A 27814-nucleotide genomic window follows, 5' to 3' on the forward strand; every position below is an offset into this window, starting at 1 on the left:
AGAAGGTAGCAAATTGAAATATGTTTTGGTCTGTAGAACAATAGAAATAGGATGTTCATCCATCTGTTAAACCAATAAAGACAGCAAACTTAGAGAAATACATTATTGAGGGGGAACTCCATCAAGTCTAATAAAAGGTGTTTGAGATTTTTTACCCCCTGCTTGGAACTTGAAAATGAGGAGCCAGGTAACTTGCTTATGAGTAGAAGAATGACCCTTAATATGGTTTTCATAGATGGATCTTCTATATGACAGCTCCTGCCCTGTTAGGTCTGGACCGCTGGGACCACAGAAGAGTCAGTGGTGAACACCCATCACTTCAGGAAAGAGGAGCCCAGAGATCAGGCGTTTGGACTAACTTGGAGTGTTCTGTATTTCTTGCAGATTGTTCCCACAAGCCTGCACTTCAGAGCATGCTAAAGTCTCAGTGGCAGAACAAGCCTTTTGACAAATCAAACCTCCCAAAAAGTTCTCACTTAAGCACAGAGCACCCATACCAGGCAGTCTGCCAGATCCAACTCGTAAAGACAGGCACAAGTTGGTCAACTCCTTCCTAACAACAGCCAGTAAGTTTCAGAGAACTGGGGAGTCCTTCGGAGTCCTAGTTGTTTTTCATTCCTTTTATATTCTCGAGTTACTTGTTTGCCATGCCAGTGTGTTGGGTAAGGCAATTGTCTCACAGTCTACTACTTCTGCTTGTCTCGGATGCTTAGATGGATTTTGGAAGCTTTTCCAAACACCGTGGATCTTGGGGAAGACCCAAAGTGCTCAGTGAACAGTCGGCAGTGGCATGGCATTGCATCCACCTGTGGGCAGGCTGTCTTTTGTAGCCTGGTGTCACATTTCTCTGCTTCTGGGTTCCTTGTGCCTGTCCCAGCCATTGTGCTGTTTACTAGAGGTTTCAGTCCCAAAGGACTGTCTTGCTGCCCTGGGTGTATAGCATTGGCCTAGAGAGAACTCAGGAGCTCAAATAAAAGATTTGAGACAAGGTGTTTCACAGCTCTTTTTCTGTTCCCCTCTTCAGAGCTGTCCCATCACCAAACTCGGCCTGACAGGACCCACAGGCAGCACTTAGACGATGTGGGGGCCGTGCCCATGGTGGAGCGAGTGACAGCGCCAAAAGCAGAGCGCTTGCTCAACCCACCGCCACCCGTGCATGACCCAAACCACAACAAAATGAGATTGCGAGACCATTCATCTGAGAGAAGTGAAGGTAGGGCCAGGCCCGGCACCTCTACCTGCATTTGCACCTGCTCAGGGCTTTCTGGGGCAGCCCAGGCCTCTCTTAATTGCCCCCAGCTTTGTCCTTCACCTTCTAGGAAGGCGTGAGTAGGGGTGGCACTACTGCTTCTAAATGCAGGTCACTTCTTAACCGCTGCAGCAACCTCTGCCCAGCCCCCTACTTCCCATCACCAGATTGCTTCACCTTCTTATCCTCTAGGCTTAGAAGCATTTTACCTTTCATGTGTATTGCTGGTAATTCCTAGTGTGTGTTTAAAAGTGGAGCTGGATAAGATAGTTATGTATTTCTATCTTTTCTGTTGACTTCTGCAGTGTTGAAGCATCACACAGATGTGAAACAGTTCAAACTACTTGCTGCTGCCCACCATCCACCACACAGTCCCTTGGTTGCGACAGCTTTCCACCTCATCAGACAGCTCTGCACCCACCAGCTCTGGCTCACAAGTTACAGCCAGCACTTCTGTAAGTACCTTTGTGCATTTGAATCAGACACACACTACAGGTTACGGTTACCCCTCATGCAAGTGTCTCTGGAGTACATTGTAGAGAGTAGGTTATGAAGCCAAGGACTTTCAAGGGAACTCATTTTTTTAAAGCCAAAGTGGTAGTAGTCTGTTACTTTCAAATTATTTTTCATAGTAGAATAGGATCTCTCCTGAGCCACCCCATAGAAAGCTCAATACTGAGGTGGACTCTTAAGGTGATCTCTGACTGCTCAAGATTTGTGGAACTAAGTTTCACACAGAAGTCTAACAATACCATGGTTCCTAACCACTGTTGGCCCAAGAGGTGAATATGAGAGGAGGGAGATGGGCGTTGGAGACAGCTGTTGATTTCCTTATTTCTCCTTCTGGTGAATGGAGGTAGAGTTACCTCCAGTAAACAGCAGGTGTGAGGTATTGGAAGGGAGAAGGCAGAGAGCCCATCCTTTTTTATTTAGGTATATAGCACAGAACTACAAATTCGGCAGGCCATTTAGGGCAATCTTTCCCCTCCCCCTCACCCCATCAATTTTCACAGTACCACACTCCATCCACCAGACTGTTTGCAGGCCATTCCAAACATATTAATTTTCATTTTTACTATTTTCATCTTGTCAAACTGTACCCTCTTGACACAATAAACTTATACCTGATTTGTATCTATTAGTTACATAATAATTACAATAATAATTATAACAGTAATAATAAAACTCTGGAACACTGTTCATTATACATTTATGCTCGTGCTAAGTGGTTGATTGTGTGGCATCCCTTTAATCCTAGAGTGCCCTTTGATATGCAGGTGGTTTTATGGATTCTTATTTTGTGAGCATGAAAACTAAGGCTTTCCAATGTTAAGTAAAATTGGATAAAGTTAGGCAGCTTGTGAAGGGTTATAATTGTGATTCAAACCCCAACAGTGTGACTGCAGAGCCAGCTCTCTCACCATGACAGTACAGTCTAAGGGTGGAGGCATTACAGAGGTGACTTAGAAAGCTCCTACAGAGCTTAGATTAAGAAACTTCTAAGCTCAAAATGTGTTCCCTAGGCTCCTGTCATCAGGTAGGAATTCACATTGTTCTCTTTGCTTTAACAGATCAGACCATCTTTTTCAAGTGACCTTCTTACTACTGCCCTTTCTTCACCTCACACACTCAATTATTCACCAGCACAGGATTTCAGATAATCAAAGAATTTAGAAGTGTCAATGTATAGAAAATATGATCTGGGACTTGTTGAGTACATCAGGCTGACTTCCTGACTGCTGGCCTTCCTGAGTCTGGAAAACATTAACCTGGGCCTGGATCTTTTGGAATTTTTACTTAATTTTTGCATATAGATTTTTGTATATAGCACTCTGCTGACCCTTAATGCTTTCATTCCCAGATTTGTTCAGTGAATCTGGGCTTATGTAATAGTAAGCAGACTGATTGACCAAATGTTTATATTCAGAGAGAGAGAGACTGGATAACACTGGAGAAATTATGGTGGGAGCAGAGTATTTGTGGCAGTGCTTTGCCAAAGTCATTGGTTGCATTAGAATCACCTCAGTGGCTTTAAAAAAATACTCAAAACCAACCAACTAACCTACCTACTTTCCTTCCCTCCTTTCTTATCTTGTTTCTGATATACAGTCAGGTATAAGAACCACTTGCTGTTCTCATTGCCTACTCTCTACCTCTAGCTCTAAGTAAGAGAAAGTAATTACGTTAGACCAGAGAAGAATTTGGCAGAATGGGGTGCGGGGGGAGTCTGGGAGGAAGATGAGAGGTAGAGGTTGTTGTGGGACAGTCCCACAAGCCTTTCTGCCTGGAAGGTACAAACAGCAGACCTGGGAAGATTTGGGGGAAAATACATACCCGTTTCTTCCAGCAGTTTCACATTAATTCTTGACCAAGGTACAGAGAAGGTTGTCTCTCCTAAGGCTTTATTTTTGTGCATTCTTTTGTGGGACATGAACTTCAGCAAAGATGCGGCATTAGCTAAGGCCTTTGTGTGTGAGGTTATTGCTCCTTAGCTATAGAACCCAGCCAGTCCAGATTTGCAAAAATCTTCTTTAACCATTTTGGTTAAACAGTTGCTGTAAATTTGTGAGGTCAGTGACAGTATAATATCCTTGATAGAGAAGGAAATAGAAGTGGAAAAAGACTTTGTGATTACCTGAAATCATAAATGACAGCAGCTGAAATCCTGGTCCAGGAAGTGCTAATTTTTAGTATCCTCTGAAAATGTTCTAAGATGATGGGATGGATAAATTGTACATCTCTTTCCAAGAACTGAGAATAGTGTAGTTATAGGGAAAATCCTGACCCTCCCTATCTCCTTTCACTAGCCCCTCCTCTGAGGGCTGGCCACACTTAGTGGTTTGGGTATGAATGTAACCTCTTAGATGTTTCCAGTTGTATTGTTGCCATGGCAGCATATTTGTCATCCCACTGTTTCCCTCTGGCCTCTCACAGCTCAGTTAACAGTCTGTTTCAGGATAGGGTATATGCTGTCTGGGCAGAAGCAGCTAGTAGACTTTTTCTTCCATCTAAGAAACCAGGCCATTTGGCTCCCTGCTTTATTCCTTCCTGATCTCCCAGCTACAGTAGATACCCACCTCTGCTCTGAAATTGGATCCTTGGAAGTCTCATTTCCCCAAGGGTTGATCTTGTTCACTTCCCATCAGAGCACATTTTCCTTTCTTCAGGAATGGGAGTTGTGGATGCTTCCTCTTCTTATCTCCACTGATGCAGCTAGAAGGCTCTAGGCTATTTCTCCAAGAATAACAGGGGAAATTACTAAGAGCTAAGCAGGTGGTGGGTGCAGATTTAACTCAAGAGTTCAGATTGTCAAGAGGGAGATACATTCATGACAACCAAGGTGAGATGGTCTTTTGAGATGGGCCTATCCTTGGGATGTCTTTCAGAGTAAGAGAGTTCAGTATGTGTAACCCAGAAGTCATCACTAAGCATAAACATTGCTTTTAGGAGCTAAGTGATAGGATTTAGGAATAAGAGGGGAGTAGGGATTTTTAAAGGGGGGTGTAATAGAGGTGTTTATGGAGGAATAAAAACTTCGACAACTGACCTAAGACCCTAGGATACTCACCCCTGTAAAATTCAACAAGCCTCTTTTCATGTGAGCCCATGAAGGAAAAGGGGGCTAGTGGGGCATATGAATGGGAGTTACTCTTTGGGATCACCCAGTATTTCCCCCAGGACTCTGCTCTTAGAGACAGTTACCTAAGGGTGAGCCATGGCAGTCACTACAGAGTTCCACCCCAGGACACAGATGCCTGGTTATTGTTGATCCTGCTTATATCTTGGATGAATGATTTGACATTTGTAAAATTGTGCCTCCTTTTAAACTTAATCTTTGTCTTAACAGCAGCCAGTAAGAAGAAGGAGGGGAGAGAGCTCCTTTGACATTAACAACATTGTCATCCCAATGTCTGTTGCTGCAACAACTCGTGTAGAGAAACTACAATACAAAGAAATCCTTACTCCCAGGTAGAAGCCCTAATCAACTCCTCTCCCTTTCTTCTGTTTTTGTCCTCTGTCCCTCTCCTCTTCTGACCAACCTTTGGATTCTAGCTTCAGATTCTGTCTTCTCTCTCCCCCTCTCCCTGCCTCCCTGTTTTTCTTTTTCCATTTTTTGCCATACTAGGAATGGGACCCAGGGCCTCACACCTGCTAGGCAAGCACGTCCCCAGCCCCTTTTGAGGCATGGTCTTACTAAAATTTGCCCAGGCTGGCCTGGAACTTGATATCCTCCTGCCTCGGCTTCCAAAGTACCGGGTATTATAAGCATGTACTGCCAAGTCCACTGGGTGTTCTCTCTTCTCTTTTAAAGAAGGTCTTACCCAGTGGGAGTGAAATTGTTTCTGTGTAGTTTTCTCTCATTACATTATATGGCCAGAGGTTACAACTTGGCAGGCCACTGACCATGATTGGTATATAAACATGCTTTGTTAACGTATACAGTGTGCTTTAAAATAGTGAATTTGTTTTCAGCATCAAAGCTCATTTCCATCTTTTGTTGACAAATCAGAAGATTGAGCAAACCTATCTGTATATACATTCTCCTATGGTACCAGTCCTGGTACCGAATAGTTTGTCCCCTTTAAATAGGTTCCCTTGCTTGATTGAATATGAGGTGTTTTGTTTTTTGAGGTCTCAGGGTACAGAGGGTAAGCTGTGATTGGGCAGAGCCTTCCCCATGCAGCTTGCCTGCCATCTCATAGGACTTCCCCCCCCCCCCCCCTTCTTGGTTTTGCAGCTGGCGGGAGGTTGATCTTCAGTCTCTGAAGGGGAGTCCTGATGAGGAGAATGAGGAGGTAATGGCATGGTCAAACCCTCTTAGAAGAAAAAACACATGGTACACATATTCAAGATGTCTCAAGACCTGTAGGTGTCAAGTGAAAGCTCTGTGCATTCCTGTCCTGACCAGGAAGAGCCTAGAAAGGGGTGGGGACTGGTTTTAGAATTGCTATATCCATACTTAAATTCTGCTTCCTGGGGAAAAGAGGGACTCATTGAAGCTGTTCTGTTGCAGATTGAGGACCTATCTGATGCAGCCTTTGCTGCCCTGCATGCCAAATGTGAGGAGATGGAGAGGGCACGGTGGCTGTGGACCACGAGTGTACCACCCCAGCGGCGGGGCAGCAGGTGATGGGGCAGGCACAGGTTCCCAGGGCCTGTGGAGGGAGGGGAGACAGGGAGTTTGGGCCATGCCTGTGTCTATAGAATTGCCACTGCCTCCTGTTTGCATTTTTTATTCATCTATTGGCAGTGTCCTAGAATTAGATGTTTCTTGGTATTTGTTGGAACTAACAGAGGTATGACTAAGTCAAATGCTACATCCTTGCTGTGTAGTCCCTATTTGGTTCTCATAATGTCTTATGGTTGCCTATGGCACTTGAAGACCTCACTATGAGTTAACTCTCTTTCAATTAGTGGACTGTCGTTTCAGAGAACTGTCCCACTTACACCTCACTCTCCTGTTTCCGTTATCCTTAGCCATGGCAGAAACCCTTAGATTCTCAAATACAAAGTTTTGTAGCTCTGGTTTTTATTTATTTTCTTTGACTAGTTTCAGAGTCTGGACTAAAATCCCTATCCCCATTAATTCACTCTGTGCTCTGCCAGGGATTAGCCCTTGACTTTTTTTAGTCCTGGCTTTCTCAGGATAATAAACGTGCGTAATTCTTAGATATTGCATTTTTGTACCTCATTCTCTGGGCAGTAGTAGAATCAAGTGAGATTTGCTGGATCTTAGGAAAACACTGTGGTGTCGATTGGCCTCAGCAAAATAGGGATGCTTTTTTAATACCTCCTCCTCACTCCCACCCACCCAGAAATACACAGACAAGAACTCCTGGTAGCCTATACTCACAGCTGCATTCCTTGGTGTACAGGTCTTACAGGTCATCAGACGGCCGGACCACCCCACAGTTGGGCAGTGCCAACCCCTCTACTCCACAGCCCGCCTCCCCTGATGTCAGTAGTAGCCACTCTCTGTCAGAGTTATCCCACGGTCAGTCTCCTAGGAGCCCGATTAGCCCAGAACTGCACTCAGCACCCCTCACCCCTATAGCTCGGGACACTCTGCGACACTTAGCCAGCGAAGACACCCGTTGTTCCACACCAGAGCTGGGGCTGGATGAACAGGTAAGGGATACCACTATTGCATGGGGTTGGCAAGGTGGTAGTTGGAATTGGGAAGGGTAGCTGGAATTGGGAAGGGTAGCACCTGCAGCAGATGAATCTTCATTTTTAAGGCTCCTCCTCCCTATTTTGAGGGAACAGGATCCTACACTTGATTTTCTGAAGGTACAAGGGAATTGTACTAACCATTGTTAAATGAGTGCTCACCCTGTGAGGGGTCTTCCTGGACTGCCTCAGAAAATCCAAATAGACTGGTCATGGGCTGTCCACGAGTTTTGGGAGCAGGAAACTGGCTTGGGTCCTCACCAGAGCAAATTGTCTGCCCACAGTCTGTCCAGCCATGGGAGCGACGAACCTTTCCCCTGGCATACAGTCCCCAGGCAGAGTGTGAGGACCAGCTGGATGCACAGGAACGGGCAGCCCGCTGCACTCGGCGCACCTCAGGCAGCAAGACTGGTCGGGAAACAGAGGTGGCACCCACCTCGCCTCCTATTGTCCCCCTCAAGAGTCGGCATCTGGCAACAACAGTCACAACTCAGCGCCCAACTCACAGATGAGCTGGAGATGAGAATCTAAACAGACTCACTAACTATTGGCATTAAAGCTTCAGAAATCTCTGCGTTTGATATTCAAACATCATATGCCGGAAATTTTCACAGTTTTTAGTGAATTTAAGGAATTTAGATCCTCCTTTGGTATTTTTTTCCTCATTTTGATTTTTTGTTTTGTTTCTGTTTCCATGTTTTCTTGTCACCCACCTGAGCACTTCCTCTAGTTGGCAGACAAGTTCAGGATAAGACCCTGCTGGCCTGGTCCTGGAACATCCTCTGCACTGTTGAATCACTGGACTTAGCAATGTTAGATGACCAACCCCCTCCTTCATACCTGTGGGCAGGGTGGAAAAGCCAAATGGGGCAGAGGGGATGGAAAGCTCCAGTTCAGCATGGCCTTTTAGGTCAGGGTGGGACAGAGCAAGGGCACTCTGGGCTCTATTCCCCTTCCCTCCCATCTGTGACTTGGCTGAGCTCTTGTATTTCTGGCTGGGTCTCCCCCAACCCCCCTTGGTTTTCTGTGCTGGAGAACCCCACCAGAGCCTCTTTGCCATAATTGCCAGCTGCTCTTACAGAGCTCTCAGCCAGCAGGATGGCTCCTCCTTGTCACCCAGGTCTTTGAAGACCTGTTTTCAGTTTCATCTGCATTTGGTCATCTCTGTCTTACTCCTTAACTGCAGTAACCTGGCTGCGGCTGCTCAGGTTCCCCCATACTGCCCCTTTCTGCCCATTTTTGCTCCCCCATGCCATGCACACACCCACACACATCAGTCCTTCCACGTTGCCCTGGTCTGTGAAGGTCGGGTGAAGTCTGTTTAACCTCAGTCCCCACTCCCCTACAAACTAGGAGATTGGGGATGTGAGCAGCCATCTCCCCTGTATAATTTTGCTTTCACTGACTGGTTGACTTTGTCATGTTTCCTTCACCTGCAGTTCCCTGTCAGTGTCAATTAGACGCTTCCTCTTTCATGCTCTCCTTGCCTGTGGAACATTGTCTGGTCCTAGCTGTGGTTTTCTTTACTCATCACCCTCCTTTGTTAACCTTGTGCCTGTTTCATGTGTAATCACATCACCAAAAAGGGGGCGGGGGAAAGGACTTTTTGTTTTTCTGCCATTTTGTAATCATATAAAAATTGTAGGCAAACTGCTTAATGGTTGGGGTTTTTTCACAATTTTCAACATTAGTGATTTTTTTTTTTTTTTTTTTTTTTTTTTTTTTTTTTTGGTTCTGTTTGCAAGTTAAAAGGTTTGTCATTGTTTCTTTAAACAACAATAACGCACCATATCCCTATGCATAAAGTGCTTCTTCTATTTATAAGGTTGAAAATTCTGAATAACCCTTTTAGCATTGTAAAAAAAAAAAAAAAAACACACAAAAAAACAAAAATTGGAAAAAAAAAACTTGTATTTTGTAAATATTTTCTTTTCCTGCTTTGAGCTGTGTAATGGCAGCGAAACATGTAGCTGTCTTTGTTCTATAGAAATGCTTTTCTTCAGAGAAGCTGATCTTTGTTAATGTCTTGATTCTGTTCGCAAAGCACAGACTAGTGCTTAAAAAAAAAAAAGAAGGAAAAATGAAAAAAATAATAAAAAAAAAAAAAGAGTTACAGAATGTTGGGTGTCAGCCCTTTATTGGCACATTGGACTTTGGGGGTCCGTGGGAGTGATGGTAGCTCTGGAGGCAGCTCTGCTGGCTCCAGCCTTTGGGGATTCTTATTGGCTCCGAACATTGGGAACCACTGTCTTCTGGGAACATGGCAGGTTCACGTGGTGGTCACGAGAAAGGACATGGTGGTTTTCACTGAGGTGAGGGGTACCAGGAGGAGCGAGACCAGTACAGACTGACTGCTCTTTCTTACTGAGTGAAACAATCCATCTGTGGCCTCTCAGTGTTCTTTTTCTAGAGAGACCAGCGCTATATCTATCTAAATCTAAATTGCTCTTTAGTGGAGATTTTACTTTTCACCATTTAACTTTTCTCGGGATGGGGGTCAATGAGGATAGGTAAGATTTTCATGGTACCTGGATTGGTTCTTGGCCTGCCATCCAGGAGATCACAGCATCTTCAGAGGAGTGCTTGATTTCATTGTAGATGATGAAGGAGAGTGGACCTGGTTCTCTCTCCTCCTTTCCATAGCAGTGAAGCCAAAACAGTAAATGAGGCTGCATCATGGCTCTGAAAGCAGTCATTTTGAGAGCACTTTTTGTTCACAAGCTGGTGCTCCTGCTTTAGTTGGAGTTAAGATCTGCTTGACTGAAGCGCTCCCAGCTGTATCGTGACTTTGACATGATTACTAAGGAATAATAAGATGAGTTACTGGTTTTGTTTGTTTGTTTGGCAATGCCAGGGAGAAGCAAGATGGGTATTCCCATCTTGGGGTACCAGAAATATTCCTCAATCTGCAACAAACTTCCAAAGGAAAGAAGACAGCTATGTATGTAAACTTGAAAGGAATTTTCTGCTTCAGCCTCAAAGCCTCTATACTAATCTCAGGTTTGAGTGCCCTGACATGGGTGTCAGTGCTTTAGTGTACATTATTGTGGGTTTAGTTACAGGGTATTCATTTCCTTTTTTGTTGTTGTTGTTGTTTTTCATGGACCTTTATTTTATTGATTGATTGATTTTTGTATGTGGTGCTGAGAATCGAACCCAGTGCCTCACTCATGCTAGGCAAGCACTCTACCACTGAGCCACAAACCCCCCAGCCCTTTGTTGCCCCCCCTTTTTTCCCCCTCTTTAATTTTATTTTTTTTAATTTTTTTTTTTTTTTTTTTTTCAGTGCTGGGGATTTGAACCTGGGGCCTTGTGCTTGCAAGGCAAGCACTCTACCCACTGAGCTATATCCCCAGCCTTTTGTTTGTTGCCCTTTGAGTTGGACAGAAAGGTTTGCCAAAACCATAAAGAAAGCATCAACTGAGAATGAACAAGAATGGATTCTCTTTTCACCTTCAGGGCCCCAGAAACAATTGTTAAGCCTGATGTCCAGCTTTTAACAAAACCGTCATTTCCTGTTCTAAGTTCTTTTAAGTGTGAAAAAGAACGAGGAAGTCATACGCTCTGTATAATTTTCTTGTTCTTATAACCCATGAACAGAGATCTTTTTTAATCAGAGTAATAACTTTATTTCCAAATTCACTTTTACAGCAACAGTCAGTGTAAATCATTTGTTAAAACACACAATACACTATATGGACATTCACAGACAGGAAGCTAAGCTAAGATGATTTCATGTCCCTCCCCCCACCCTCCAAATTACCAAAGAAATCATGGGACTTGCAAGTGCCGGAAATCATCCTGCCCAGCACAGCAGATTCATGGGCTAGGTCCATTAGGAGATGAGATTGGGTCAGTGCCCAGGGTAACCCCTTTCCAAAGCCAGAGAGAAGTTGGGAGGCTTGTGAAGCCACAGACCTGTAGCTGATAACCACCTCTGCCCCTTGTCCCCGCCTCTTGGTTTATTTGGGGAACAAAGACGAGGAGAATAAGGAAAAGATAGCCGCTAGAAGTTTTGCCCAGTGGAGAGATACCACTGAGGTGCCAGTAGCTTAAAGGAAAGAATGTCAGGGTCGCGGGGAGGTAAGGTTGTGGATTCAGAACTCCACCAAAGTGCAGCAGCAGGCCAGAGCACAGAGCAAGAGGATCTCCGGTTCCTACGCAGCCTGATGACTGCACCTGGCTGGGAAGGGCTGGAGAGCTAGTTAGCTGCCTCCGCAACTGGGAAAGCTTTTCAAAACGGCGCAGCCCATAGCCTCAAGCCCCCATGGTACCTCCCTCCCTCTAGCTAGTGTGGTTGAAATTATGGAAAGGGTTACAAGGCAGCCTACCTGCATACTCCAAATCTTCCCTGTGCCCATATGAACTGTCTTACATGGTCCTCCCCCTCCCCCCACAGCACAAGCAGCAGTCGCAAGGATGCAGTCTCACGGAAGTCAGTTTAAATGAAACTTGATAAAGTGAATCGAGAACTTGAAGGAACCAGGCATATAGTACATCCTATCTAGCCCACCCAGGGACATTGGCTCTGGGGGGTGGGGTAAATGGGAGGGAGGGGGAGTGCCCAGCCCTGGGAGGATTGTCCTCATTAAAACCATAAGCCAGCATCCCTTTGCAATTTACCTATCTGCACTGACCTGATCACCCTAAACCATGATCTTCAGACTGACCCCAATAGCCCACCCACCAGGGAGATTGCGGAGTTCTCCATGTGAGACCCGTGGTGCTGAAGAGCAGGGCACAAAGAACTGCAGGAGGACAAGAAGGAACAGCTAAAATCCGTGGTAGTAATGAGGGGTCACATATCTTTAAACCACACTTCCTATCTGGGAGTCAGGACAGTAGGAAACTTCACTGGAAAGTTTAAGGGCCCAGGTAATTACTTGCGTGGGCAGCTCTGCCCACCCAGCCCCCAGGGTTGCCTTGTACCCAAATTGGAAGCAGCTGAGTATATCTACAAAGGCAGCTTCCTTTTGTCCACAGCAATGGAGGGAGCATGGGAAGAAATGGTGTCTCCTAGCTCGTTCCCCTTCCTCAGGAGCCCAGGCCCCTGCAGCTTGTCCAGGCCAGCAGCAATCCATTTCAGTCCTTGCTGGTGAGGAGGCCCAGGCTGTACCTCAACGAGGGCCCAGGCCAAGGATAGGGCTACTGAGGGCTGCAGCTCTCTCCCCACCCTAGACTGGCTTTCTTGTAACACAGGAGTTACAAGACTTTCAGAGCTGCTGTGGGACTTGAGACTGTCACCAGAGAGGACCATCTTCATGCTGCAAACCAGGCCAACCACAGCCTGCCTAGATGGGGAGCCCAGGGGACAGAGGGAGGCACCACGCCTCTGACCTAGTCCTTCAGACCTTCACAGCTGAGAGCCCTCTGGTTTCTGTTGGGTCCCAGATGCTGAGGAAACCCTTTCAAAACTTAGGAGGCCCCAGCAGGGTACAGCTACACCTGCTTCTTGGAGCCAAAGGACCTGTGTGAGGGTGAGAGACATCCAGAACCCTCATGAGGGTGGGCTAGAAGCCTCTTTACAAGCGTTTTGAGATGCATGCGTCCTTCCCCCAACCCCCCTCTTTTTTTTTTTTTTTTTTTTTTTTTTCTTTTTTCTTTTTTTTCTTTCTTTTTTTTTTTTTTTTTTTTTTGGGGTTCTTAAAATTCTCACTATCATAGTCACTCTGGTGAATCCAAACAGACAAATCCAACTACGATGCAACAGGGTGCAGACGGGGGGGCTTGGGGGAGGGCAACATCTATGTATATGTTCAGCTGCTCCAGCAGATCAAACAGCATTGCTTTCAACTGGGACTGGGGAAAAGAATCATTTCGGAGGGGGCATGTTCCCTGCTTGCGGGTGTGGAGGGCTGTTTCCATGCACTTGGAGTCGAACTGTGGCTGGGCTCTAGGAGGCTGGCAGTCAAGCTGGGGTGGAAGTAAGGGACAGAGAGTGGCCCTGCCCTGGGAGTTGCCTGCCCATCCTTGTGTTATCACTGGCAACCATGACATCCCACCTCCTGCTACCAGCTCAACACAGGAAGGGTACCAGGCCTGGGGGGACAGACTCACCAAGTCAACAAGGAAGGCAAAAAAACATCTAGGGTCATGGCCAACCCCACCCTGGTATACACCAGTTGGGTGAGTGGGACTTATATATAGCAAGAGATAGAGCTCCAGCCTTTGTGCCTGGACTTTGCCTTCCCTCGATTTCACCCCTTAGTGTAGAGTAGGTGCAGCCAGCATTTAACCAGTGTCCATGACTGGGGGTTGGGGAGGCTGGGCACTCGGGACAGTGACATAATGAGGGGTACGGCAGTGATTGGGCTCCCACGGCAGACACACGAATACGGAGAGACAGGCAGAGGGGGCTGCAGTGGCCATGGAAAGGATGGGAGGCTCAGGACCCACCTCCCAAATACGCCCCCCACTCCACACACTCCACGGATGCCGGAGGCCCAGGCTTGGGAACTGGAGGATGTCCCCCAAGAGGCACAAGTCCTTACGAAGAGAACTGGTTAGCCCTAAAGTCCCAGATCTGTGAGGTGGCCAAAATCGTGGCTACAGTTCCAACCTTCATAACTCAGTGAAACGGGGTTTCCATTGGGCAGAGGGGCCCCTCAGCTCAGGACCCCGACCCTGCAGGGAGGAGAGCCAGCGCTCCGGGACCTCAGGGTCGGTCTTCTCCAAGGCAGTAATCCACAGGGTGCCACCCTCCCGCGGACCTTCCTTCTGCTCAGTGCCCCTTCTCCCACCGGTCACCCTCCAGAGGGGGCACTCCGACCCGCAGCAGACCCCGACCAAGAACAGCGCGGCGGGCGGCCGAGGCGCCGCCCTTCCCGCGGCGCTCGGCAGGGGGCAGTGTCCCCTCCCCCCGCGCCGCCCGCCCCGCCCCGCCCCGCCCCGCGCGCGCCGGGTTGGCACCCTGGGCCTGGGGCCCCGGCACACCGCGTGTCCCATCCTTGTTGCTGCCGCTGTCCTTGTGACACCCTCGGATGGGGCCAGAGGCGGCGGGCGCCCCAGTCCCGAAAATTGCCCGGAAGCAGCTCTCTGAGCCTCTCCTTCGCCCTCTCTCCTCGGAGGGGAAAAAAAAAGAATCGGAAGGAACGGCCCGAGGAAGTGCTGGGCGTGGCCGTGCTTCACGTGGTGGTTGGTTGGTTGGTTGGTTGGTTGGTTTTTTGGAAAATATTTTATTATTAGCCCACCGATCAATTTGGAAAGATGAAATTTGCTCTTATTCCCATCACTGATTTTGAAGTCCCGAGCCAAAGCCGAGCGACAAAAGCAGGTTAGGTGACGACCCGGTGACCGTCTGCGGGGAGCAGCGGGGGAGGGCAGAGGGCGAGGGGCCGGGTCAGTATTCTTTTTTTTTCCACACTCTCTCACTCTCTCTTCTCTCCACGATTATTGACCGCCCCGGGGCCTGATCACAAACCCTGCTTGGCCAGGGAGGCGGACACTTCGTCGGCTAGCGTGGCGAGTTGGGGCGAGTCCACCATGTTGATGCTGCCGGTGGAGGAGACGTTGCTGAGGTGCCGCGGAGACGTGTCCCCGGACACCACGGGCGACTTGTAGACGATTTCCGCCCCGTGGTCCGTCTTGGCTTTGGCGTTCTCTCGGAAGGTCAGCTTGTGGGTTTCGATCTGCAAGGAGAGCCGGAGGGGGCGAGGCGGTGAGACCAGGTGCCCGGGGGAGGACTCGCCCCGAGGCCCCATCGCCGCCAGGGCTGGCCTGGCCTCCCACGGGCAGGGCTTCCGCCATCCGCCCTTCCCTCACCTGCTTCTCGTGTACCTTCCAGAGCTGCCCCACACGTACCAAATGGGTGCGGCGTCCACATGTGCATGCGGGTTCATACTGTATGGTAAGCCCACGCACATGCTTTGCACTTTGGTTTTCAAACTTTCTCCCTTCTGCCACCAGTACCTGCTGGGCTTCCTCGCACACACCAGAGGGACCAAAACTTACTCCCCAGCATGTGGATATTTAGGAGCTTCCGGTCTTTTTCAGTTGCAAACAAGGCCTGTGTGGGAAGGTGCTAGGGCTGCATTTATGCCGAAGAACATTTGAATAACTTTGTACACACATCTTTTCACACTCATATAAGTGTGTCCTAGAAGTGAAGATACTAAGTCAAAAGATAGGTGTGTGGTCCCTCCTGCCCCCTCCTCCCAGGTGCTGGGGATGGAACCCAGGGCTTTGTGCTTGCCAAGCATGGGCTCTACCACTGAGCCCCACCCTGCCCCACGCATTATGTTCTGCTAGATTATCACCAACTTGCAACTGAAGGTGTTTTTGTTGTTGTTGTTGTTTTGTTTTTTGTTTGGGTATTAGGGATTGAACTCTGGGGTACTCGGCCACTGAGCCACATCCCCATCCCTATTTTGTATTTTATTTAGACACAGGGTCTCACTGAGTTGCTTAGCATCTTGCTGTTGCTGAGGCTGGCCTTGAACTCACAATCCTCCTGTCTCAGCCTCCGAAGCCACTGGGATTACAGGCGTGTGCCACCTCACCCCGACTGAAGGTGTTGAAGGAGAAGCTTCAGAAGGTCAAGGGCTGTCTCCAGAGCCACCTATGCTAGCCTGGAGCTGCACAAACTCCTTCCCAATGCCAGGGGCTGATGAGCCTGAGTTGGCAGCAACTGTGGGCAACTCTGGTGGGTATGCTAGAAGACATGGTGTGATGAAGCCCTTCCTAGAGGGACAACAGCAAAGCCAGGAGTCCCAAAGACATCCGGAGACTCAGGAGTAGAAAGTGTTAGCTGGAAGTATGAGTTTGCATGATATTCTCCCCTGATTTACCCAAAGTAGCCAACACTGTATTTCTGCCTTGCGTTGGGTCCCAGGCTCTTTGGGTATCTGCTGAAGCAACAAAAATGTGAACACATGTCCGCCCACACACAGTGCCTTCTTTCCACACGATTTCAGGGGTCCATATACCCCCGAGTGAAGAGCCTGGTTGCAACGGTTTGAATGTGGTATAGATAAAAGCTAGACCCCCATTTAGGCTAGGTGCATATGTCATTCATTTGGGGTCACTGTTTTGAAAAGACGATCCTTCCATACCACTGTACTGGAAAGGCTATTTGAGAAAAGCTGTGTTAAGAACATTTGTGTTAATTTTTTCTCTCCGGTGCTCAGAATGGGACCCAGGGTCTTTCTCATGCTGGGAAAACGTGCCTGTGAGCTACCTCGATAGTAGTTAATGTTGGGTTTTGTTGTTGTTTTTAAGCTTTGTTTCTTTAAGGAAAAAAAAAAAAAAATGACAGATTCCTGGGAATGTCCAAAAATCCCCCAAATTGAAAAGAACCCAGGGGGCTGGTCATGTGCTCTGCTCCATTTGCAGTTTTGTTTATCACAGTAGGGGAATAGGGGACTGAATCAGAGGAAGATCCCCTGGGATGAGGACAGTGTGTTCTGGGCAGAAAGAGGCAGGGCCCTGCCCATCCTTTCTGGGCCATCACAGAGATGAGTTCAAAACAGAGGAGTTAAGAAGCTTGGGCTTAGATGGACTCTAACTCAGACACCTGCTAGTCACCAGGCCCTTGCCAAACACCCACTCATTTGGGTCTCACAAACTCCCCAGGATTTGTATATTTCCATCCTAACTAAAGGAAAAACTGAGGCTGAGGGTCTTCAGGTCTTATCTCAATCACAATAGACTTCCAAACAGCGTCAAGCCCGGAACTTCCCCCAGGGCATAGAAGCTTCCAGAAACTGGTGGAAGCTTTCTTTAACTCAGGGGATCACCAACACCCAGACCCACTGAGTCAGACTGTGGGGTGAGGCCAGACCGGGTGATCACCAAAGTACCTTAAACCAGAGCACATGGGGAAATGAGATGACGTTCCCATAACTGTGCCTCATGCACCAGGACTGAACTGGGGGATGGCTACCTGCCTCTGTGGGAGTTTGTGAACCCCGGGGCCTGGCACAGTGGTTCTCACCTTTGCACTAAAAATTATCTGAGAGCTTCTATTAAAAACCTCAGCTACCCAGTTGCACCTGAGACTTTTTTTTTTTTTTTTTTTTTTTGGTACTGGTGATTGAACTCAAGAGCGCTTGTCCACTGAGCCACATCCCCAGCCCTATTTTGCATTTGATTTAGAAACAGGGTCTCACTGAGTTGCTTAGCGCCTCACTTTTGCTGAGGCTGGCTTTGAACCCCGAGATTCTCCTGCCTCACCTCCCAAGTCGCTGGAATTACAGGCATGCACCCCGAAGGCCGGCAACACCTGAGACTAATTAGCATCTTCAGGTCTTGAATTTGTTAGAACTCCCACACAAAAGGAAATAGGCTGCTAAGGTCCAGACCTGATGTCCTGGATGTTGCCGAGACCCTTTATCAAGCCAGTCCAGGCAAGAGCCCCCACTTTCCTCCTTTGGAAAACTGGACAAGCCTTGAACAGGCGATGAACACCCACATCCAAATGTGACCTCCTCCTGCCCGCCCCCTTACCTTCTTATTCCCTCCTCCAGGGACATGGGTGATATTGTCCAGAGACCCGATCTTCGACTGGACTCTATCCTTGAAGTCCAGCTTCTCAGATTTTACTTCCACCTGGCCACCTCCTGGAACATAACACACAGAGCAGCCTCTTGCCATCTCCTCTGGTTTAGTGGACTGAGCATCCACTAAATGAGGCTTGCAGTCTGCAGAGCCAAACGCCAGGGGCTGCTGGGAGCACCACAAATTTAGATGAGGCCCCAGGGTTCTCAAGCTGAGCGCTTGATGACAGGATAGCAGCAGGGCTGCAGTAGGGACTGAGCGAGTGATTCGAGCAGGGTTGACAAGAGTCTCCTTCATCTGGAATGTGTTTGGATAGAAGCACCTCCTTGCAGAGGGCTTGAAACAGTGTGCCTCGTCGCTCTAATCAAGGTGTACATCAAATATTTACTCTGAAAACTCTTCTTCCTTAGATAATGCAAAGGTAAATGACAGTTTAGTTGGGGAGGAATTATGCTAAATTCTAAATTGGTTGACTTCCAACAAGGGAGTTCTTCCTACATCAATATCCTGTAAACCACGGCCCTGCAAGACCTCAGAATCAAATTGAATGTCAAAATGCACACTGAAAACGGAAAGACCCTGACCCTCTGAGCCTCCTTGACCCTTTCTTTTTCTTTTTCCAGGTACAAGAGATTGAATCCAGGAGTGCTTTACTCCCATGCTGCACCCCCAGCCTTTTTTTATCTTTTAGACAGGGTCTTGCTAAATTGCTCACGCTGGCCTCGAAATTGTGATCCTCCTGCCTCAGCCTCCCAAGTTGCCGGAATTACAGGCCTGTGCCATGGCACCCAGCCCTCCTTGACCCTTTGTGCCAAGCCCATGAGTGGGAGACAGGGCACGAGGAGATGAACTTCATTGATTTCTTGAAAAGGACGAGGAAAGCCACTCATAGCACATGAGGATGCTTGCCCTGGGTGTGGGGTAGTTTTCTCTGAGACCCAATTCCTACAAAGCATCCCGGGGAGCCAGAAAAAAAAAAAAAAAAAAAAAAAAAAAAAAATTCAGACATGATCTGGTCTCAACTGACTTTTTCTTTTCAGGAAAGACCTCTGCTCCAAAGAGAGTGAGGCAGAAATCCCTGCTGTGGGCTCCCAGGTGCAACTTGGAATCTACACCTGTGCTACAGGCACCGTGGTACACGCCTGAAATCCCAGGGCCTCCGGAGACTGGAGGATCACAAGTTCAAGGACAGCCTCAACAATTTAGTGAGACCCTGTCTTAAGAAGGGCTAGGGATGTGGCTCATTGGTAGGGCACCCTGGGTTCAATTCCTGCTACAAAAAAAAACCCCAAAAAACCAAAAACCTATACTTGTGCTAATATGGTCGCCACTGCCTGCCTGCTGCTATTTAAATTTTAAATAAAACTAGTTCAGTTCCTCAGTTGCACTAGCCACATTTCCAAGTGCTCAATAGCCTCCTGTGTTTACTGGCTACATTGGACAGTGCAGATGTCCAGTGATTTCTGTCACTGCAGAGAGATGGAGAGGGCACGGATTTCCTTTCGGTATAGGATGGGAGGGAGAGTGGCCAGGGAGCTCCAGTGGCCTTCTTTTCTGTTTAAACAAAATCACAGCAAGGGCATGGCAATGGCCCAGGGGTCTCCATATCTGATGCAGCTGGTGAAGTATCCCCCATGTTGGCTGAGAACCAAGCTAGGACATCCACACAGCTGGCCTTCAGGGGCAAGATCAGGCCCACTGCCACCCTAGAGGCACTGCGTACAAACCGCAGGAGAGTCAGACACAGGTTTGGGGTCAGGACCAGCATCTCCCCTCCCTCCACACCTTGTCTTGGCCAACGTGGCCCTGCTCAGGAGCAGCTGGGACAGCTCCTCGCCCAGGCCTGGCAGGTTCCACACTTAATACTCTTCTGCATGGCCCGGCAACAAATTCCTCCAGGCCACCTGCCCTGCCCCGCCCCAGCCCCTTCCGGTGCCACCCCAGGCCTCCCACTGGGCTACCTGGTTTATGATGGATGTTGCCTAAGGAGCCGCACTTGGAGGTCACTTTACTTAGGTCCACTGGTTTGTAGACTATTTGCACCTGGAGGTGAGGGAAGGAGAGAGAGAGACAAAGAAAGACAGAGACAGACAGGGAGAACAAAGAGGGATTATTTTATTATGGGTGTGACAATGAAGAGCAGCTGCGCGAGCCTGGGCTGCTCGGTCAGTGGTTCCGTCTGCCATCAGGAACACACCCAGTCAGAGTGGAAAAATGAGTTGTTAAAATTTGGCCAGTTCTGCCCCCAGGGAGCTGGGTCCTCACAAACTAACTGTGGGATCCAGGCCTCTGCAATCCTTGCAGCACCAAAGACCCTCGGGGAAGCCGGGGAGTCTTGGTCATTATGCAGAGCCACCTGCTTATTTAGCAACAGTTGAATGTAAACCGTTCCTCCTTGGCTGCCGTGAGATTGACAGGGCCATCCAGTGGAGGCAGGAAGGAAGAAGGGATTGATGTGATCGGTACTTGCGGCCTCGAAGCTGCTGCTCGGAGAGGCCAGAGTGCAGGTGAGCTGGCCCTCTGGAGAAGAGGCTGCGTGAGGACGGGGGTGGGCTCCATTCTGGGAAGCTTCCACAGAGCCCAGCACCCCCGCGAGAACAGAGATGTGCAGCAAGCGAGACCCGCTGTGGCTCGGTGACAGGGTGAGAGCCAGCTGGCACCTGAGCACACGTGTCCAGGACACTTCAGCCTCTCCCAAAGGAGGCAAGCACACCAACCGGAAGGGCAGGCACACAGCATATACCACACACCCAAGTGCGGGGCAAGTGCTGGCAGACTCGGACACAGGGAGGCCTGCGGGCTCAGAGCCGGCCAGGGGCCCTGAGTACAGCCAGCCACACTGCCAACTGTCCCAAGGGACTGATGCCCCTGAGTTGCCCACTGATCTCAGCTCCCCCGAGGGACCCCCCGGGCTGGACGAGTCTCCTGAAGGCAAGTCTCTAGTAACGCTGCAGCGTCAAGGGGTCTGGATGGCAGGTCACTGGCTGCTAACTTCCCCAAGTCCTGGGGCTCCCACAGAGCCCTCCTGCGAGGTCCTGGAGGACGCAGGAGGCTCACCTGTGCACTCTGGGAGGAGGAGGCCTTGTGTGGGGGAGAGCTCTGCAAGGCCAGCAGAGAAAAAGGAGAGGCTTTCACTTAGGTCTAAATGGAACAGCCCCAATAAGTCTACTTCAAAGTCGTGTTGGCCATTGCTGTTTGTGGATGGAGCTGAGGAAGACAGGAATGCAGGACGCAGGGGCCCAGCCTGCACCTGCGGAGGTGGGCTGGGGCAGGGATGAAGGACAGTAAGGACCATCTTCAAACAGGTCTGGGGGCAGCCCGAGCTCTGGGGTGGGCCCTGAGGGAGGTGGACAGGGGCCTTGGGCCCTCCTCCCTGGAGGGAGGCAGCAACGCTGTGAGACCAGGGCCTCACGCCCTTCCCTCTGGCTGGGGTGAAGTCACCTGGGAGAGGGAGCCAGGGTGGTGCAGAGCAGGAAGTGTTGGAACCTGGAATGGCCAGAAGAAAAAGGGACAGATGAAGTGGGCCCCTGGGCAGGTGGGCAGGGAAACTGGGGCCACCAGAGGAGGGAGGAAGAGAGGGAGGCTCCCAGCCAGGAGGCAGGGGCATCCCAGGATGGAGGGGCAGGGCCTGCCTGCCGGGAAGCCTCTCCAAGCGGGGGAGGGCCGGGAGCAAGCTGGGAGATGGGGCTTTCCAGGGACACGGCACGCTGAGATGCCACGGGCTGCCAGTGTGCAGTGGGACTCCAACAGCCTTCACCGGGAGACTACCGAAGGGTCCTCCTGCAGCCCACAGTGGCCAAGGACAGTGGTCCTGCCTAGCCCAGGCTAGCTTGTGGTTCCAGATAAGGTGGCAGGCTAGCCCACAGGCTGACACAGTACAGACACACAGGAGAAAGTCCTTGGCATCCTGGGCTCTGCAGCTTCTTTGAGCAACCGCGGCTCCTGTGCTGTCTGCCCAGCTTCCCCTCCAGGCGTATCTGCCTTGCAGCACAGGAGCCCAGACATTTGTCAACCTGGGGAGCACATGGCCTTCCTCCTCCAGCCAGGGTGGCAGTGTCAGGGAGGTCACAGCCACAATACCTCAATCAGCAGCTGGGCACAGGCCCAGGAACAAGCACCTGCGGCAGGGCGGGAGTGGAGGACAGAGGGGACACTTAGCAGACACCGGTGAGGAAGCATTAGTGAAGCCCCGTGTGCAGCCACAGCGGCCTCAGAGCAGGAGCGGGGTCCAGGTGCCGGGCAGACGGGGGTGCAGCACATTGCAAGAATAAACCCTCTGGGCTGGACGGACAAGGAGGAGGTGAGTTTTCTGGGGAGAGGCCTTCCTGGGGCTCCAGTGGCACTGCCCGCCAGGAGCAAGGTGCTTCCAGAGACCAAGCCCCTCGAGGATCTCAAACCGCCAGCTCCCGGGGTTACGTCTGGGGCAGGGAGCGGGGAGCTGGAGGAGAGGACAGGAGTTTGACATGCAGCCTGGTGGACAAGGGCCAGCCAGGAGGTGACAGTGTCTCTGTCCTATGGAGGGGCAGATGGAAAGTGAGGATCTGAATCCTGTGTCCCACAGGGACACCCCCACTGAGGATACAGGGTGTCCCCAGAGACATTTGGAGGAAGCCACATTTAGAAGGGCCCAGAGGGCAGTTCTCCATCAAATGGTCAAATGACCACGGGCAGGACGGCCTGTGGTACTTTCCTTTCGCTCTTTGCCTCTGGAGTCCCTGCCTGAAGGTGGAGCTGGGTATAAATCTAAGCCGAGAGGGTTAGGAACAGGCTCCCCTGGAAGATTCGGGAGAGCCAGTGGGGCAGTCTGGACCCTCTTGCCCTTGAGGTAGCATGGTGAGACCTCTGTCCACTTGTCAGAACAAATGGGCCACCTGCCCACAGTGGAGCCATCTAAAGTGAAACTGCCCAGCTGATGGGGAAGAAGTGACAGATCCCAGTCTCAGGTGCTACCACCTTCAGTCCAAGTTCAAATGGGCTGTGGGCTCCTGGGGAAAGGTGCTCGGCAGTCAGTGAGGGCCATGATGGGCATCATGCTAGGAGGATCCAGCTTCCTGGGGAGGGGCCAGAGACTGGCCCCTGTTCTCATGTTTACTTTTCTTTCTTTTTTCCTGTGTGTGTGTGGAGGGGGTGTATCAGGAATTGAACTCAGGAACACTCTGCCACTGAGCCACATCCCCAGCCCTATTTTATATTTTATTTAGAGACAGGGTCTCACTAAGTTGCTTAGCACCTCGCTTATGCTGTGGTTGGCTTTGAATTCGCCATCCTCCTGCCTCAGCCTCCTCAGCTGCTGGGATTACAGGCATGTGCCACCATGCCAGACTCTCATTTTTACTGTGTTGGTAGTACTGGGGATGAGCCCAGGGTCTCATGCTTGCTAGGCAAGTGTTCTACCACTGAGTCACATTCCTGGTGCTTTTTATTTTTATTTTGAGACAGGGTCTTGTGAATCTGTCAAGGTTGGCCTCCAACCTAAGATCCTCCTGCCTCAGACTCCCAAGAAGCTGGAGTTAGAGGCCAGTGCCACCCAGTCCAGGCAACATTGCCTATTGGGCCCCCATAGCCCTCACAAGGCAGGGGGCCCTCCTGGAACCTGAGGGAGGGGATCACTGGACACAAGTGTTAGGATTTGGAGATCCTGGGCTGCATTTTCCTGGGGGTCTCGGGGAGATCCTGAGCCTGAGATGATTTATTCTGTGCAATGTTTTGCAAGTCGCGAGCTCATGCCGTCTCAGGAACGCAGAGCACACACAGCGGGCCGCGGGTCGTGGGCAGGTACTCACACTGCCGCCGCCAGGGACGTGTTTGATATTATCCTTTGAGCCACACTTGGACTGGACGTTGCTAAGATCCAGCTTCTTATTAATTATCTGCACCTTTGACAGCCAGAAAAAAGGATGAGTGACACACCACACCCGGACCCGGCGCTAGCACCGACATAGCTCCGCAAGGGCGGCAGGAAAGAGGCGCCGGCACGTCCCCCCGCCCCAGACGCTCAGCAGGTCGGCCTAGGGTAGGAAGTGCGCGCAGAAGGTCCCTGTCCGCGTCCCCAGCCTCCAGAGCGGCGGACAGAGGGCACGTGCTGCCCCGGCTGCCAGGCGCAAACGCGCCCCTCGGTTTTCTTGAAAAGAAAACCCCAACCCCGTCCCTGACCCAGGGTCAGGTCCTCTTGGGGAGGGTGGCTGAAGTCACCGCACTTTGGGAAATCCCCCACCTGAGAGGCCCTGGCCTCCGGGAGGCTCTGTGCCCTGTTGTCCCACCCTCCTCCACCTCCATCCCTCCAGGCGCCTAAAGGAGACTGAGCAGGTGTCCCCATGCGGTCTGCTGCCATTTGTTCCTAGGAGAAGGTGTGGCCCAGGGCCGGCCCAGGGCGCTGCATTTCCAGTAGCTGGTTTTTGTTGACGGGGAGAGAAGGGGTGGGGACACCATGAGGGTAAGGGACGATTTTTATCCAATTTGCTTAAAAACTATGAAACAGACAAGCGGGTTTCAGAACTGAAACCCGACCCTGTCTGCTAGGCCACCTTCCCACCAGGTGTCTCCCCAGGAGCTCCCGGCTGGACAGCGCGGCCCTGGTTTTTCTTAATCACAGATGTAAATGATTGCCCGCCGGAGCTCCTACTGAGTCCGCAGAGCCAAGCTGCTTTCTGAAAATTTGAAAATGCAACGGAGCCCGCAGTTGGCACCTTTGTGAATACTTAGCACAGGCTCTGGTCGGGGCTGAGACTGGGACCCGGGTCAGGGTCTGGGCTCCCACCTGCTCTCCACCCCATCCTGTTTTTTTCTTAATTTTAATGGTCTTCATGGTAAAAATTTGGAATCACATATCTAACCATCTCATTTTCTTTCATGTTTCCCGCCCCTTGGTACTGGGGATTGAACTCAGGGTTGCTTAACCACTAAGCCACATCCCAGCCCTTTTTTAACTTTAATTTTTAAATTTGGAAATGGGGGTCTCACTAAGTTACTGAGGCTGGCCTCCAACTTGGCAATCCTCCTGCCTCAGCCTCCCAAGTCATTGAGATTACAGGCATGGTTTATGTTCCTTTAAAAAAAAAACAAAAACAAAAAAAAAAAAAACCTGTTTTTTAAAATTAGAAAAATGTAGCATATGATTTCAAAAATAGAGCTGCAAAAACAAAAGTTTCCTTACCAACAAAACAGAACAACTACTGCATTTTGTTCTATTTCTTGTTTATACATAACCACCGCCTCACACATACGGATGGTAGAATCATTGCATCCTACACTAACGTCATAGCCTAAGCATTTTTCTTTCTCTTGGGAGGAGATCTCACTGTGTGCCCAGGCTGGCCTTGAATTCCTGGGCTCAAGTGAGCCTCCCACCTCTACCCCTCAAGTCTCCAGGACCACAGTGGACGCCACCAATATGGTTCTTAATTCTATGTCCCATGTCACTCCGTGAGTGACGTTCTGTGCCATCCACACACTGATTTGCATTGATTCTCGTGTAAGTAAATCCACTGCCTCCTGTGAGCATCTCTCTGCAAGGATTTTTCCCCCCTATATTATGGATTATTTTCATAGCAGAGTCCTAGAAATAGAATTTGTGGGTCAAAGTTTTAAATATTCTAAAAAACTCTCTATACAACTTTCCAACTGGCTTTCTAAGGATTGATTTTTCCTGGGACTGCTGTTGAGAAGGCCACCGTCATCATATTATTGCCAGCCTCGGGTATTTGAAAAATTGTTTCGGCTCTTACCTACTCGATGATTTCCAGGCAGGGGCATGCCCTTCCTGGTTAAGGGCCTGGGCTGACAGTCAAAGCTGGGGTTTGAATCCCAGTTCCGCCATTCACCTTGGACATCACTTTAACCCCTCTGTGCCTCAGCTTCCTCATCTGTAAAATGGGGATAATGATACCTACCTCCTAGAGTCTTAGTGAGAGGAAGTCAGTGAACACCAGGAAACACTGACGCCAGGGCCTGGCACATGCAGACCACCCAGTAAATGGGGGCTGTTGTCATTCTGGTCACCTTGGAACACCGCCAAGTCCTAATTGTAATGCAAGGTCATAAAAGCCGTTCCGCTTCTTTGACCACAATAAATAACCATGTGGCTGGCTGAGTCCGCGTTTCTTGCCAACTGAAAGCTCTCCTTCACCCCTTGTTGTTGGCAGGTGCGTTTTCCTAACACACAAATGTTGGCGTTTTTATCTACTCAAATTCTTCCTGTATAATCTTACTCTGCTGTTAAATGTAGACGTAGAGTTGGATAAATCCCTAACTCCTCGGTCCCCCTCGCCCACTGCAGCCCTTGCTTACAAACAGGAAGGCCATCCGAGGAGAGGCTCAAGTCCGAACCCGGTGAGGTGGCGCACACCTGTCATCCCAGAGGCTGAGGCAGGAGGATCTGGAGTTCAAGGCCAGCCTCAGCAACTCAGTGAGACCCTAAGCAACTTAGCGAGACCCTGTCTGTAAATAAAATATTAAAAAGGGCTGGGGATGTGGCTCAGTGGTTTAGTACCCCTGGGCTCAATCCCTGGTACCAAAACAAACAAACAAACAAACAAATGTGGCAGAAGCCACATGGAAACCTAAATCCAGGTGTCCTTCTAGCCACTGGCCATCCATGGGACGACAGTTCTGTCTGGCCTGTCCTGGAGGCTATTAACAACGACACCTGCTCCAAGCAGGTGCTGAACTGCCCTCCTGCCAAGAGGGAGACTCTGACTCATGCTGGGGAACATGCTTCTTAAGGAGTCACTGTTACCCACTGCTCAATGTCTTTGAATTTCTGTCGCCCTCAGATGCTAAGGAGTCCCACGTGAATTCCCCCTTTGGGAATCATTTTTTATTCTTTTCATTGGAAAAGTCCTCGAAGCAGATTTGCCTGCTTTCAAAAGGATGGGAACACTTTAGAATCAGAAAACATATACTCAATAATAAAACAAGAAAATTTAAAGAATAATGTTAAAAAGGGAGGTCATCCAGATTGACAAATTATAAGAGTGATTATTACATTTAGCTCTGAGCTTCCTGGAAGCCAAGTCAAAAAGAGAAATATGATGGGTTACATAATTTCTTATTTGACAAAACCAGTTTTTCAAGGAAGATAACCTTATTTTCTGTACTGATCCACAAAAGAACTAACTAAATGAATGAAAGGACATTAAGCAATACTGCAAGGTCTGCAACATACATAGAAAAAAATTTTTTTTTCCAATGTGGTTTTCTTGTTCCAACCCCACAAAAATAAGCAAAAAAACTTTTGTGGGATTTGGCAACAGACACAAAGATATGTACAAAGCAGACCTGAATTACTGTTAGTCATCACTTTAAGTCAACACCCTTTACAGAGTCTTAGATTTACAGAAGGAAGAAAAAACAGTAATGGCCAGTATTATGAAATTGGAATCAAGAAATTTAATTTCTCAGCTGGAGCAACATGTACGTTGTGCCTCAGCCCTGTCTAGACACTGGAAATAGAGAACAATGTCATGGAAGCTCTGAAGTCTGATCCAGGGACTCCTAGTGGGGCTGGGGGGTGGGGAGGATGTCTGTGGTCAGGGTGTGACCCTGGAGGAGACTGCAATGGGGTGGGTCCAAACCCTCACCAAACCTTGATCTGGTTCTCTCTGGGCTCAGAGCTCTTGAGGCTGCTCCCTCCCTGGCCCCAATCCCCCAGCTTCCCAGGATGCTCCAGGCCCCACTGGGAGCCTGTCCCCAGCACTGCTCTGGGCTCACTGGGCAGGAGGGAAGCTAACCCCGGCTATGAAGTGGGTGCCCACAGCAAACCTTGTCTTCAAGTCCAGGTGAGCACCCTGGGAACGGACACAGAAAAACCTGTCCATCTCCTGTCAGTCACCTGGCCAAGGAAGAGAACAACTAGGGGAGGGTCTCCCTTGGAATTCTTGGCACTCCATCCTTAAACAGTGA

The 27814-nt window shown here is 49.5% G+C and overlaps 2 protein-coding genes across 13 annotated transcripts in view; one reads left to right on the forward strand and one right to left on the reverse strand.

Moving 5' to 3' along the window:
• Positions 1 to 14579, forward strand: part of KANSL1 (KAT8 regulatory NSL complex subunit 1) — a 160650-nt gene extending 146071 nt beyond the window's left edge. The window contains 10 exon segments of the mRNA XM_079134947.1: positions 385 to 450; positions 453 to 566; positions 1025 to 1213; positions 1555 to 1631; positions 1633 to 1704; positions 5097 to 5218; positions 5988 to 6045; positions 6264 to 6376; positions 7126 to 7378; positions 7705 to 14579. Coding sequence (XP_078991073.1) covers positions 385 to 450; positions 453 to 566; positions 1025 to 1213; positions 1555 to 1631; positions 1633 to 1704; positions 5097 to 5218; positions 5988 to 6045; positions 6264 to 6376; positions 7126 to 7378; positions 7705 to 7932 — 1292 coding nt within the window. The 3' untranslated portion in view covers positions 7933 to 14579.
• MAPT (microtubule associated protein tau) overlaps positions 13061 to 27814 on the reverse strand; it is a 98926-nt gene continuing 84172 nt past the window's right edge. For all 12 annotated transcript variants that reach the window (XM_079134964.1, XM_079134962.1, XM_079134958.1 and 9 more), the window contains 4 exons: positions 23698 to 23790; positions 19876 to 19957; positions 17864 to 17976; positions 13061 to 15048 (listed from right to left, as the gene is read on the reverse strand). In XM_079134964.1, coding sequence (XP_078991090.1) covers positions 14833 to 15048; positions 17864 to 17976; positions 19876 to 19957; positions 23698 to 23790 — 504 coding nt within the window. In that variant the 3' untranslated portion in view covers positions 13061 to 14832. The remainder of the gene's footprint in view (positions 15049 to 17863; positions 17977 to 19875; positions 19958 to 23697; positions 23791 to 27814) is intronic.

The sequence above is a fragment of the Sciurus vulgaris genome (assembly GCF_902686455.1).
Source record: "Sciurus vulgaris genome assembly, chromosome: 3".
NCBI lineage: Eukaryota > Metazoa > Chordata > Mammalia > Rodentia > Sciuridae > Sciurus > Sciurus vulgaris.